The 13,035-nt window shown below is 47.3% G+C and overlaps 1 protein-coding gene and 1 long non-coding RNA gene across 3 annotated transcripts in view; one reads left to right on the top strand and one right to left on the bottom strand.

The window, feature by feature from the left end:
- LOC309327806 overlaps positions 1–3,307 on the bottom strand; it is a 37,042-nt gene extending 33,735 nt beyond the window's left edge. The window contains exons 1-3 of one of the 2 annotated variants that reach the window (XR_014150653.1): positions 2,903–3,307; positions 2,739–2,806; positions 37–249 (exon numbers count right to left, since the gene is read on the bottom strand). This is a non-coding gene — a long non-coding RNA (uncharacterized lncRNA). The remainder of the gene's footprint in view (positions 1–36; positions 250–2,738; positions 2,807–2,902) is intronic. The other variant, XR_014150654.1, reaches the window with a different exon arrangement.
- A 184-nt stretch (positions 3,308–3,491) lies between these two features.
- FIZ1 (FLT3 interacting zinc finger 1) lies at positions 3,492–11,450 on the top strand. The gene is made up of 2 exons (XM_081837283.1): positions 3,492–3,703; positions 6,894–11,450. Exon 2 carries the CDS (start codon positions 6,910–6,912, stop codon positions 8,350–8,352), a length of 1,443 nt encoding a protein of 480 aa, XP_081693409.1. The 5' UTR covers positions 3,492–3,703; positions 6,894–6,909; the 3' UTR covers positions 8,353–11,450.
- Positions 11,451–13,035: the final 1,585 nt, after the last annotated feature.

The following is a 13,035-nucleotide window of genomic DNA, read 5'->3' as shown; positions in this document are numbered from 1 at the left end:
CAACCTTAAAAAGTAAAAATAACAATACAGTCAAACCTCGTTCTGCGTCTGCCTCCGCTTGCATCCGCTTTGGCGAACGTCCACGGCAAGCCTGGAAGTACTGGAACAGGTTACTTCCAGGTTTGTGGCTCGTGCAGAAGCTCTAAATCGCACCGTGCATGTGCAGATGCGGCGCTTTGATGTGTGTGCGTCATTTTCAGGTTGCGGCGGGGCCTCTGGAACAGATCCCTGCCATAACCCAAGGTTCCACTGTACAACCAACAGCAGTTAAAAAATAAAGTTTTCAGGCAGATCACACAATAAAATGCTGAGTAGGAGTACATTAAGGAATGCTTAAAGGGGAGGATGTCACCTGGGAGAAACAGGTTTTTTTAATGCTACTGAGCAGCAGTATAGAATCAAAGGGCATTAGCTATCCTTGCTCAATTAACCTGGAGTAAATACATGTTGTTTTGTGTAGCAAAAGTGCCAATTGCCTCTGGTTTTGAGAATGTAGTTAGAGAACAAAATGATGAGAGTTCACCTTCAAAGGACATTCAGTCTCTGATTACTCCTGGATTCAGTCATAAAACTATTGTTTCTCCTGATGAAATGATTGTTGGTAAGGAAATATAGGTATATAAAAAGGAGAATTCCTGGATGCCATGATCAAGAGGTTTGAAATCACAAAACATGCAGCAAAGTAAAATGTGGAAATAGAGGTTGTTAAACCTTTAAAATATGCCCTTAATTTAAAGTGAGTTCCAAAATGTCTCCTCAAGATGTTTTTTTCCCAAAGTTGCACTCTTTTCCTAGCGTAGAAAAAGACCACATGTTTGATAAGTTTAAAAAAATGGTTTACTTACAAACTCTCCAAAGGTCAGATTAATGTACTTTTCCATACAGCATTCAGAAAAAGTTGCACAGTCAGTAAAACTTGACTCACTTACAATGGTGAAAATCCTAAATTATTAGTATAGGAACTCAAGAGCCATAGGGTCTGAGCTACAGCAACCAACTCAGACCTCACATGCTGAGTTCATCAGGTAGACTGGAGGTTGAACCATATGATTGATCACCCAGTCCCTCCCAAGCTTAAGGACAGCTTGCTTTATGATCTCAATCTTTTTGTGTATTAATTAGACTTGGTTGTATGAGGCTGGTTATCTCACAAAGACCATGTACAGATCTAACAGCCATCATTCATTTCTTTGTGATGTGGCTACAAATCACATGTTGGCTTGACCATGAAGACTGTTGAACTAAAAGGAGGAAGTTACCAGAAAAAAAATGCACCAATTTCCAAATTCTGCAAAAGGCCTCCAGCCACAATTCAAGATGCTAAATAGCTTAGGTCCAATAGAGTTTAGAGAACACCTAAGGATTTAGGAAACTGTTTTATGCTGAGTCAGACTACCATGCATTGTCCACACTGATTAACAGCAGCTATGCAAGGTTTCACATGGGACATTTTCATCCCTGCATGAGGACTGAAATGGGACCTTCTGCATGCAAATTACCACTGAGCTACTATAGCCCTTCCCTTCTTGCACCCTGTCCCACCAAGATACCTTAAGATGAACTGAGAGTGCACTCATAACACAATCCATGGAACTGCACTGCCTTCGAGACTCACCTGACAAAGCATGTTTGTGTGTTTTAAAAAGCAACATAAATAGAAGCTGTGAAGGGGTTGGAGTGGAGACACAATAAAGCAAGCAAGGGAGTACAGTGGTACCTTGGTTCCCAAACGGCTTAATTGCCAAACAAATCGGCTCCAGAATGCCGCAAGCCCGGAAGTGTTCCGGTTTGCAAACGTTTTTCAGAAGCTGAACGTCCAACGCAGCTTCCTCTTGAGTGCAGGAAGCTCCTGCAGCCAATCAGAAGCTGCACCTTAGTTTTTGAATGGTTTCGGGAGTCAAAACAGACTCCCAGAATGGATTAAGTTTGAGAACCAAGGTACCACTGTCTAAATTTTACTTAACAGTGTTTAGAAATTTTCTTAATTGCTTTATATGCAAAAGAAACACAAAGTGATATACAAAACAGATCAGTACAAAAGTATATATTAATAACAAAATGAAAACATGTAAAAATTACATTATACGATTTAAAAATCAACACTGACTGGGCAGTGATTGATTTTTTATTTTTTTTTTAATGAGGCTTTTTCACTGTCAGCCATTCTAAGTTGTCAGGATAAATTGTGCTGTAAATTTAATTTAATTAAAATATGAATAGATTAGAACAGAACTTTCCCCCTGTTTTAAACACATTTGCATTGTTCTGGCATACAAGCTGCTTCAGCAGAGCATTGATTTGATTGATTGGTTGTATTTATATTCCACCTTTTTCTCCAAGGAGCTCAAGGTGGAGACCCAGGATTGATGTTTCTGGCAGTAGCCATGCAATCTGTTCTCCCTTCCACCTTAATCAATCCCCACAACAACCTTGCTAGGTAGACTGGGCTGAGAGGCAGTGACTGGCCTAAGGGCAGCTTCATGGCTGAATGAGGATTTGAACCCTGGTCTCCCAGGTCCTAGTTGCTAGCACTAACCACACTGGCTCTCCATTTGAGAACCTTATTAGTAAAGTGAAAATTATGTATAAATGGATGCTGACTGGGAAAGCCTGACCCTTATTGCAATAATTTCCTTCTCCCATATTCACCTAGCTAAGGTGAATTAACTTAATTTCCCTGCCCCACTATGACAGGCAGAAATTTTCTCACAGAATTATAATGGGATAAGGAGCCTCACCTGTGGAGTTTCTGTCAGCGTAGGGGGTGACAAATCACGGCTCTTTCCGCTGTTGAAGCCTCATAAATCTGTGAGTGATGCAGAAACATTGCAATTACTTACCATATGAGTTTTTCAAGAAGAGACTAAAATATGGGATCCCCTCAGCCCCCCTCCTTCCTCACCTCATCACTGATGGATTCCTGTTCTTACTTTTTCCCTCACAATAAATAATGGTGCTGCTCTGACCACGCGAACGATAAACCTGTTTTGGTTTTGTTTTAGTTTATGCATTTCAAAACGAAAATTTGGCGCCTCCCTGAGTGTCAAAAATGACCTTTAATCTTCTTTGCCCACATCAAATATGGCGGCTCCATTGGATGGTGCGGGGAAGTTGCCGTAGTAACAACAAAGACATGTCCCTTCGTGCAGCTCTTCGCTTACTGCCCGGCGCAAACATGGCGGCCTCGCTGCACTTCCCTTTGCCAGTAAGAAAGATGGGTGCTTTCCATCGTTTTCGCGCTCCCCCTCCCTTCTAACCAATAATAATAAACCTGTTTCCTACACTAAAAATACCAAGACTCTTGCTAGTATGGCCCTGAGATTTTGCAGAACGGTGCTGTGAATATCAGAAAACATCACACCTTTGAGCCGGCTGCCCACACAAAAAATGTCGCTTCACCGAGCCTCCAGTCCCTCATTGAGTGCCCACATTAAAGATGGCGAAGATGCGACCGTTGTTACTCCTCCCTCCTTGCCCACAGAAAAGATGGGGGCGGAGTGGGGGGTGGGGTGTCCTGTGAACTTCCATAGGGGTTGGATTTGAGGGTGGAGAGGACAGGCTATCGCAAGAGGTCAACACCCCACCACCAGCCTGGCTGCTTGCTGCTATGGGAGGTTGGGGGCGGGGGAGCGGCTCTGTCCCCTTCCTCCGAAGAAGTGGCCCCCCACCCCACCCCGTAAAATGTCGGCACCTATAAGAAGTTGTGAGTACCGGGGAGGTGGGTGGGGAGCAGACGGGGAGGGGGGAGGGATTCCCCTTAGACTTTGGGGGGGGGGGAGAACACAGGGGAGAAACAGACGCACCCTTCACCCACCCCGTGATTGACACCTTGGCACTGGCCGCCTCTGTGCCTGAGCCAACTGGGTCATGCAGGTGGGATAAAGAGGCCAAGAAGGAGAGACGAGGGGGGGGGGCGCCTGGGTTCTTTAGGGAGGGGGCAGACAGAGTTAGGGTGGGGGGGTCATTGCTGGGAAATGCTGGGAGCCAGAACTCATGGGTTCTGTACGGATGCCTATTCAAGATCACTTAAGGCAGGTTAGTTCTCCGTAACACCTTATTTCAAGTACAAATCCCCAGGGATCAGCTTTTTTATTGTTCATTAAACTATGTAAAGGAGAGCATTGTAACATCATATCCGGACCCAAATTCTTTACATTTCTGTCAGCTACTGGAATGTTATGTGCCTGAGCTGGGGAGGGAGGGGGGATGATTAAACCTCATAAACTGAACCCAATTAGAGAACAAGTCAATAATATAAAATTGCCAGTGATTTTAAATTAAAAGGAAGGATTTAATTAAATTATAATTAAGTAGGATTCTGTAACATCAGTAGGAAGTTATGAACATTAGGAAGCAGGATGAGCTATATAGAACGTTGCGATAAAGTACTGTAATAGTAATAAGTAGAATGGGGGCTTGTTTTAAGATATGAACAAGCATTAGTGTTGATTGCAGTACATATTTAAAAGATAAAGCTGGATGTTTAGTATAGACTTTTTCATGTACAACTGTGTATTATTAGTGTGATACATGGCTGTCATGGTTTATGTTCTTCTACTTATCAAGTGTCTTTTATATGGATTATGTATTTATAGAAAGAATTATAAGAAGGAAATAAAACAAGTTATCCGTAACATCTTTTTTCCTCTACTTGTAGTCAGTCAGGATAAATGGGTTAATGTCTTCCACAATGTACAACTGATGTGGGAGTACACTCATTAACAACTTGGATTTCTGGAACCTGAGCAGTAGTAGTTATTCTGAATTAATTAACAGAATGCAGAAGCATGTGGTCTTGTTATGCAGCCAAGGTGGGAAAGTGGAATCCGTGATGGTTGGTCTTTGGGGTTTTCTGGCAAGGGACACTTGCTTCCAAGAGGGAATGCATGGCTTAACTTCCTTCTGTCTTTTCTGCTACCTCAAACAAGATCACTTCACAACTAGCAGCATCGCAGTAGCAATTAAGCTTTCACCTAAATATTATTTTAAGTGCAAATTTAAATCCACCTACAATTTTGGGACAAATTTCTGTGTTACATGTTTATAGAATCATAGAACTGTAATGTGGAAGAGACGCCGAGTTGGCTGTTGGGTTGCTGGCATATGCCATGCATATGAACATCTTTTGTGCCAAGTGTGGCTGAAAGTCAGGACTTTGGGGTTGGGGTGTGGGGGAAGCTAGGAGTTTAGGACAGAATGGCTTCACACAGATTTGGGGGACTTCCGGGTACTTTGGAAAGGGATGGCTTCACTTCTAGTCTCTAACCTTTTAAACACAATCCAAGGTCTCACTGACTACCCCCAAAAAAACTAGGACACCCCCCCCCTCATTTCATTCAAAAAATTCAAGGGGTGCATGTTTCTGAGTGTGCTACATTTCTCTGCTGCAGAAAATAGTGAGTGGGCTTATTTTTATTATCCATGTCCTACTGGCTTTAGCTGCAATCCTATACATGTTTTCCTGGGAGTAAGATTTATTGGACTTAATGGGGCTTCCATCTGCAGAGTGATCTTTACAGTTGTGCCCTTTATCCTCATCTCATTTATGCACATATCAGCTTGGTGAGATCAATTAGGTTGAGAGTCCAGACCATGATTCCCCACCCCCACCCCCCCAAGGTCGGCCCAGCCATTGTCACCACTAGCTGGGCACAGATCTAGATCTGGAATATTTCCCACATCCAAACCTAGTACATTGGGACCTCTGTTTTCAAACGTAATCCGTTCTAGAAGTCCATTTGACTTCCAAAACCGAGGATCAAAGCAAGTTCAATGGGGGAAATTGACAAACACGCCTCGGAAGCTGTTTGACTTCGGAGACATGCTCAAAAACGGAAGCAGTTACTTCCGGGTTGTCGGTGTTTGGCTTCCAAAACATTTGGCAGCCGAGACATTCGACAACCAAAGTTGACTGTACTTGAGGCAAGGAAGAAGGGCTACCCCTATGCTATCCATATAATCAGTTATCAGTAATCAATATATTCATATATGCTCACACATAATCAGGGCTTACAGTATTTTATAATCCATTTTGAATCAAAGGGAAGCTGTGCCTTAGCTAACTGCATACTGCTTGAAACAGCAAAATTAGGAGCCAACCTTTCCCCTACAAACATCCGTGTACCCTGGACAAGGGGAAGACGTGAATCAGAGATTCTGGTACATAATCCCCTCAGATACAGGCTAAATTAATCCACAGAACAGGAAGAGCAAAACCACAAAATCTCCAAACTCCCTGTCCTGGCAATAAACTTCACCTTCTTATTCTCCATTGCTGAGTCTGCCTGATCCTTATTTAGCACTAAGTGAGTACCTGCTTACGTTCACGTGCTTCATACTGTCTGCCACCCTCTGTCATCTTGTGCAGTTGAAAAGTTTGGAGAATTCCCCAAATCCTTTGACTCACTTCCTGTTTCTGGAAGCAAAAGCTATAAGCTGAACCTTCTGACTCCATGAAGAGCCATTTTCACATACATGCAGATTCCTAAGATTCCTGCCTTGGCATCTTGGAGAAGTGTGTGTTCTGCAGGCACCTTCTGTGCTAGGCTTGATTGATTGATTGATTGATTGATTGACTGATTGCAGGTATATGCCACCTCTCCTCCAATGTGCTCAAGGTGGCATGCATGGTTCACTTCCTCCCCATTTTATCTAGGTTCAGCTGAGAAACAGCAACTGGCCCAAGGTAACCTAGTGAGTTTCACAGCTGAGTGGGGATTTGAACCCTGGTCTCTCACAGTTCCTGGTCCAACACTCTAACCACTACTCCACACTGGCTCCCTGTTCCGGATAGTGGGGTTTAATCAGGGGGAGGGAATGCTTTTATACTGGGAGGGCTCGGCGGCCATGGAGTCCCACTCTGATTCTTTCACTGTCCTTTCTCTGTCCCGTAGAGGCACTGTTGGGTAGATGGAGAACTGCGATGAAGAGTGGCCAGAGGGCCAGCACTCCCTTCAGGCCCCAGGTGGGGTCCGGGCTGCCACCGGAACCGTGGAAGAGTGTGCCGTTCTCTACTCGGACGCGGAGGACGACCCGTCGCTCCTAACAGACCATGGGCCGGGTGCCCGGGCCCCTTTCCACTGCTCCGAGTGCGACAAGAGCTTCCGTTACCGCTCGGACCTGCGCCGCCATTTTGCCCGACACACCGAGCTCAAGCCTTTCCAGTGCCCTCACTGCGTCAAGAGCTTCAAGCATTCCTTCAACCTGGTGAACCACATCCGGAGCCACACCGGGGAGCGCCCCTACCGCTGCACCATGTGCCCCAAAGGCTTCCGAGACTCCACGGGGCTCCTCCACCACCAGGTGGTGCACACGGGGGAGAAGCCCTACTGCTGCCACGTCTGCGAGCTCCGCTTCTCCTCCCGCAGCAGCTTGGGGCGCCACCTCAAGCGGCAGCACCGCGCTTCCCCCGCTGCCGCAGCCCCTCAGACGCCCGCCCCCCGCTGCCTGGCCTGCGGGAAAGAGCAAAGTCCCCTGGGGCACCTCTGCAGCGCCGGGCGAGGCCGGGCCGCGCCCTTTGGCTGCGGGGCCTGCGGACGCCATTTCCAGTTGGCATCCGAACTGCGGCGCCATTGGCTCGCCCACACTGACATCAAGCCCTTCAAGTGCCCCGACTGTGAGCGGGACTTCAACGCTGCGGCGCTGTTAGAGCGCCACAAGCTCACGCATGCCAAGGACAGGCCCCCGCCCTGCCCAGTGTGCTCTGGGAAGGTTCCACCAAGCGATGGGATGCTGGAATTGCGGGGCCTGGAAGAAGAGCCGCGAGGTGGGGGGACAGAGGCCCAGCAGCACAGCAGGGGCTGCCCCACCTGCCACCCTCCAGACATGCGGCCCCCCGAAACGCTGTACCAGTGTGAATGCGGGACCTTTTTCGCCAATGGCAACACCCTGGCGGCTCACTTGACTGCTCATGGCGGCGAGCCCTCCTTCAGCTGCGGGATATGCGGCCAGCCCTTTGTGAACTTGCAGACGCTGGAGGAGCACCAGTTGAGCCACGCTGTGGCTGCTTCCCCAATGTCAGGCCCCGGCAGTGAGCTGGAACGCCACCTGTTGCCGCAGCTGGACCTCCGCGCGTTCCCCGCCCGGCCCAGCAAGAAACTCTACAAATGCAGCGAGTGCGAAAAGTACTTCCGCAGCCCCCGGGACCTGGACCGCCACGTCTTGGTGCACACCGGCGAGAAGCCCTACCAGTGCACCGAGTGCGGCAAGTTCTTCCGGCACGAGTGCTACCTGAAACGGCACCGGCTGCTGCACAGTGGCGAGCGCCCTTTCAAGTGCACCGTCTGCCACAAAGGGTTCATCACCTTGAGCAACCTCTCCCGCCATCTCAAGCTGCACCGCGGAATTGACTAGGCGGGGAGCCCCCTTCTCAGAATAAACGCCCTCCCCTCCCAACGCTGCTTTCCTCTACCTCCATCCTGCCAGAGGCGATCTGGTTTTGGAGGTGTCACTCTGCCCAATGCGGCTAGAACTTTGATTTCCCCGCCCTCCTTGTAGGGCAGGAATTTACAATTGTGAGCTGATAGAAAAGTATTATTGTTGTTATTATTATTATTATTATTTTACTAATGTCCCACTACTGTTGGTAGAGTACATTGCACTTGCTTGACCGTTATAACGTCTTCGGCGGGTTGGGGGTAGGATACCTGGCTGGTTGTGCCTAGACAGGTAACTGAACATTTTGGGATTCAGACCCCTAATATTCCCGGGCATAATGAAGACGTGCCAGGAAATGCAACTCTTGAGCCAGGGCTCCCCCCCTCCCCCAGAGATACTTATGTCCAAGTGAGCTTGACCAAGCTGAGATGATGTTGCCTCAATAGCTGTAGTGCTGTGTGGTTCCCAGGAATGTAAAGGAGGGACTGCCTAGTTGTCACAGGAGAGGTGCGCTCAGACATTCTACCAGGATGCAGATTTATTGACTTGCTGCAATGCAGAACGTCTTACCTTATGGAAAAGCAGACAGCATTGCTGGGCAATAGAAATACTATTGTGCAGGAACCTTGCATCATCCTGTTGTGTGACTTGGTTGGTTCCCTTTCCCTCTGATCTCTCTGCCCCTGGACAAGAGTGGCCACAGTTAGGGGACGTTTCTGCCTTTCCCTTCCAACTTGAAAGGCATGTTGTCCTTGCCAAAGCCAATGGGCTCGAGTTCCAGAACTGCAGCTCACCAAAGAATTTTAGGCATTGTACTTCTATATGGCCTAGAGGTGATGGTGGATTAAGACCACAGAGTTCTCAGCAACCTCACAAAACTATGGTTTCTAAGTCTTCCTTGGAGGGAAGTGTGGGGAAAAGTATAATCAAACCATTAAAAATCAATTTAAGCTTGAAGCAGGACTGCACCTGTTGTATTTTATAGGGATGCCCAGAAAGGTTTTAGTTTATTTAGGAAAGCTTATTATTATCATTAGTATCCCTATTTCTGACTGCATTTGCTAAAAACAACCCAGTCCAAACAAACAGGAATCATGTCCTTAAATACCCTGCTTAAAAATTGCAAAGATTCACAACAAAACTGAGGTTCTTCTACTTGCCCTTTTGTTTTCTTAGTTTTGGTTCAAAAATTGCTACTTTTATTTCCAGATTTTTTCTTTGCAATCATGAGGACTATAAATTTAATTTTTTTTTAGATGTCCATATAATCATGTTTGGCTCAGCATTGGCTAGAGCAAAATTGCCTTGAAGGCAAGGTTCTGCCTGCAGGTTGTAGAGCAGTAGCCACCTGTGAGATGAACTGAAGGCTTGTGTGCCTGCATGATTTTATCTGTAGGCTTGAAGCACGTGAACGTAAACAGGTAATGCTTGGTGTTAAATAAGGATCAGGCAGGCTCAGCAATGGAGAATAAGAAGGTGAAGTTTATTGCCAGGCAATAAGGACCCAGTTTGGAATCTCTTCCAAAAGGAACTGGGACCCCGATTGACAGAAATCCAGAGGTCTTTATACCTGAGCAGATCACAGCAAATCATAAATCATGAGACAACCATGAGGCAGTCACGATATTGTCAGTGAAAATTAGCCAATTAGCAAGCTTCTTGCCATGCTACCAGCTCCTGGTCAAGCATGGAGTTCTAGTTCTGCTTTCCGATGCTTGCAGGGACGCTCTGTCTAACCTTTCCCCTAGTTATGACAGGACAGGGAGTTTGGAGATTTTGTGGTTTTGCTCTTCCTGTTCTGTGGATTAATTTAGCCTGTATCTGAGGGGATTTTGTACCAGAATCTCTGATTCACGTCTTCCCCTTGTCCAGGGTACACGGATGTTTGTAGGGGAAAGGTCGGTTCCTAATTTTGCTGTTTCAAGCAGTATGCAGTTAGCTAAGGCACAGCTTCCCTTTGATTCAAAATGGATTATAAAATACTGTAAGCCCTGATTATGTGTGAGCATATATGGATATATTGATTACTGATAACTGATTATATGGAGAGCATAGGGGTAGCCCTTCTTCCTTGCCTCATTCCCCCCTTTTCAAGCTCAGAAAGAAGATTCATCTGATTCCTGAGCTTGAACACCACTCTGGACGTCAGAATAAACCACTGTTTCCTGCAAGGGGGGCCTGTTCCTGCACTGGAACCGGTTCCCTATGCATTCGCTCGTAACCATCGTCTTCCTCTGGCTCCTCTGACACTGGGGGCATCAAACCAAACATTCTTTCTTATAGTGAAGCCAGCAGGTTTCTTCTTAGACCTGCTCATTGTTTGACCTCCCCTTTCTTCTGCCCTCATGATGCTATACCATTTCCCCTGCTTTTAATTTGCCAGCTGTAAGTGTGGTTTATTTCTAGCAAATGTTCTTTTCTGAAGGCTTAAAAGGGATGCATCTGCTTTCATGGAAAGGTTCAGCCCTCAGAAAGAGTTTGATCTTCAGGAGAAGGCAACATTTCACGAAATATTTCTGCAAACATGATTTGGATTTCATAAAAAATATATTGGGGAGCTGGAGAAATGTATCCTTATGTTTGGCTTGTCCGGGGACTGGACGGAGGAGGCTCAGGAGTTGCCTAGGCTTGTGTGTCTTTGTGTTTAAATGTGGTCTCCAAGAATGATGCACTTGATAGTTCCTGGGAGCCCAGAACCTGCATAGACTTTGCCCATAGTCAAATAAGCTACTGGAGAACACACTTGAGAGGAAAAACCCTCTTTCATAAGCCGAAAAAGTATGATGAGAGCTAGGGTTGTCAGTTTTCCTATTTTATTTTTTAAGCCAAAGTCCTGCTGCCCTCGCTCCATTCTTCTTTGTCTGCTTGTGCCCACCCTAGTGGACTCCTGGCAGGACAGATTGGTTCCTATGTGCCCCGTTAAGTCAGATTCCAGTATCGAGAGCAGTATCTGCCCTCTCCCCTGTGGAATTATTTACTGGCAAGTAGTTGAGTCTTATTCTCTCTCTCTCTCTCTCTTTAAGCCCTTGGTAGGTCCTTGAAAATAACCTAATAAAAGCCTGCTCCTGACCAAATTCCAGTTCCTTATCTTCTGTGGAATGTAAGCCTTGTAGCTGGGCATTCGTTTGGTGTGCGTGTCTGTCTATCTTTCCATGCCTGTGTGTTACGGAGAGCAAGGTTATCCTAAGGTATAAGCTTCATGGGTGTCAGGGGCAGGCAGAGTCAGGCACCTGCCAACGGCCACCTGCCCCAGGGGGCCCAGTGTCACTCTTGTGCCTCCGGGCCCTTTTGCTCTTCCTGCTTGCAGTTGCCACCTGACCTGTTCACCTGTCCTCTCCAAGCACACAAGCAGTGACAAGAGCAAGTGACAAGTCCCCCAGGAACATGACCTTCTCTCCCCATTCCTGCCACCCCCATCAAAGAGTTGGGTGCATTGGGCACAGAGGCAAGGGAGTGGGCAACAATGCCTTGGAAAGAGGAGGGGACCCCATCAAAGGCACTCTGCCCAAGGGTCTTTCATCTAGATTGAACACCAGGGACAGGTGGCAAGGACCTGGCCGTTTTTAGGCATGTTCAAATTTTTGGATTGAATTTTTAAAGGTAAAGGGACCCCTGACCATTAGGTCCGGTCGTGGCCGACTCTGGGGTTGCGGCGCTTATCTCTCTTTATTGGCAGAGGGAGCAGGCGCACAGCTTCTGGGTCATGTGGCCAGCATGACTAAGCCGCTTCTGGCGAACCAGAGCAGCGCACGGAATCGCCGTTTACCTTCCCGCCAGAGTGGTACCTATTTATCTACTTGCACTTTGACGTGCTTTCGAACTGCTAGGTTGGCAGGAGGGATTGAATTTTAGGCATGTTCAAATTTTTGGATTGAATTGGTCTGCAAAGCAGATCTAAAACCTACACCTAGTTGGAGCCAGGAGTTGGACTAGATTCCCCTTGGGATCCCTTCCAGCCTTACAATTCTATGACTTCCCTCAGAGGAAGCCCCCCTTGCTCCAAACCCCTGGCTGAACTGCGCTCTCCTCTTCTGAGCACGTGAAGCTGCCTCGCTACCCCACTGTTGCTCCCCTATAGATCTATCCTATAGTTTTATAGTCAGGAAAAACCCAAACTTCGCTTGTGCGTTTGCACTGCTGGCCTGCAACTTGATTGCAGCACTGGAGTTGCAGGCAGACACCTGCTGTATGTACAGTGGTACCTCAGGTTACCTACGCTTCACGTTACAGACTCCGCTAACCCAGAAATAGTGCTTCAGGTTAAGAACTTTGCTTCAGGATGAGAACAGAAATCGGGCTCCAGCGGTGCAGCAGCAGCAGGAGGCCCCATTAGCTAAAGTGGTGCTTCAGGTTAAGAAAAGTTTCCGGTTAAGAACGGACCTCCGGAACGAATTAAGTACGGGGTACCACTGTATATGTCGGCGTGCGCATTGTTACAAGGGGGAGGAAGCGTGCTCGGTCAGCGACCATCGCGGTTCTGCTCTCCGGTGTGGACGCCAACAAACGCTGAAGGCGCGTGGAGGGACACGCGGGGGTGGGCATTGTTGATCTTCAAGAGGGGGCGTGGCGGAAGCCTTTGCGCACAAGCGGGGAGTGCAAGTGTATCCGAAGTTGATCATTCCTACTATTTGCAGGACCCTCCCCCCCACCGCCCCCTGG

The sequence above is a fragment of the Podarcis erhardii genome (assembly GCF_964252035.2).
Source record: "Podarcis erhardii genome assembly, chromosome: 13".
In the NCBI taxonomy this organism is placed as follows: Eukaryota; Metazoa; Chordata; class Lepidosauria; order Squamata; family Lacertidae; genus Podarcis; species Podarcis erhardii.
This window is presented reverse-complemented; position numbering and strand designations above follow the sequence as displayed.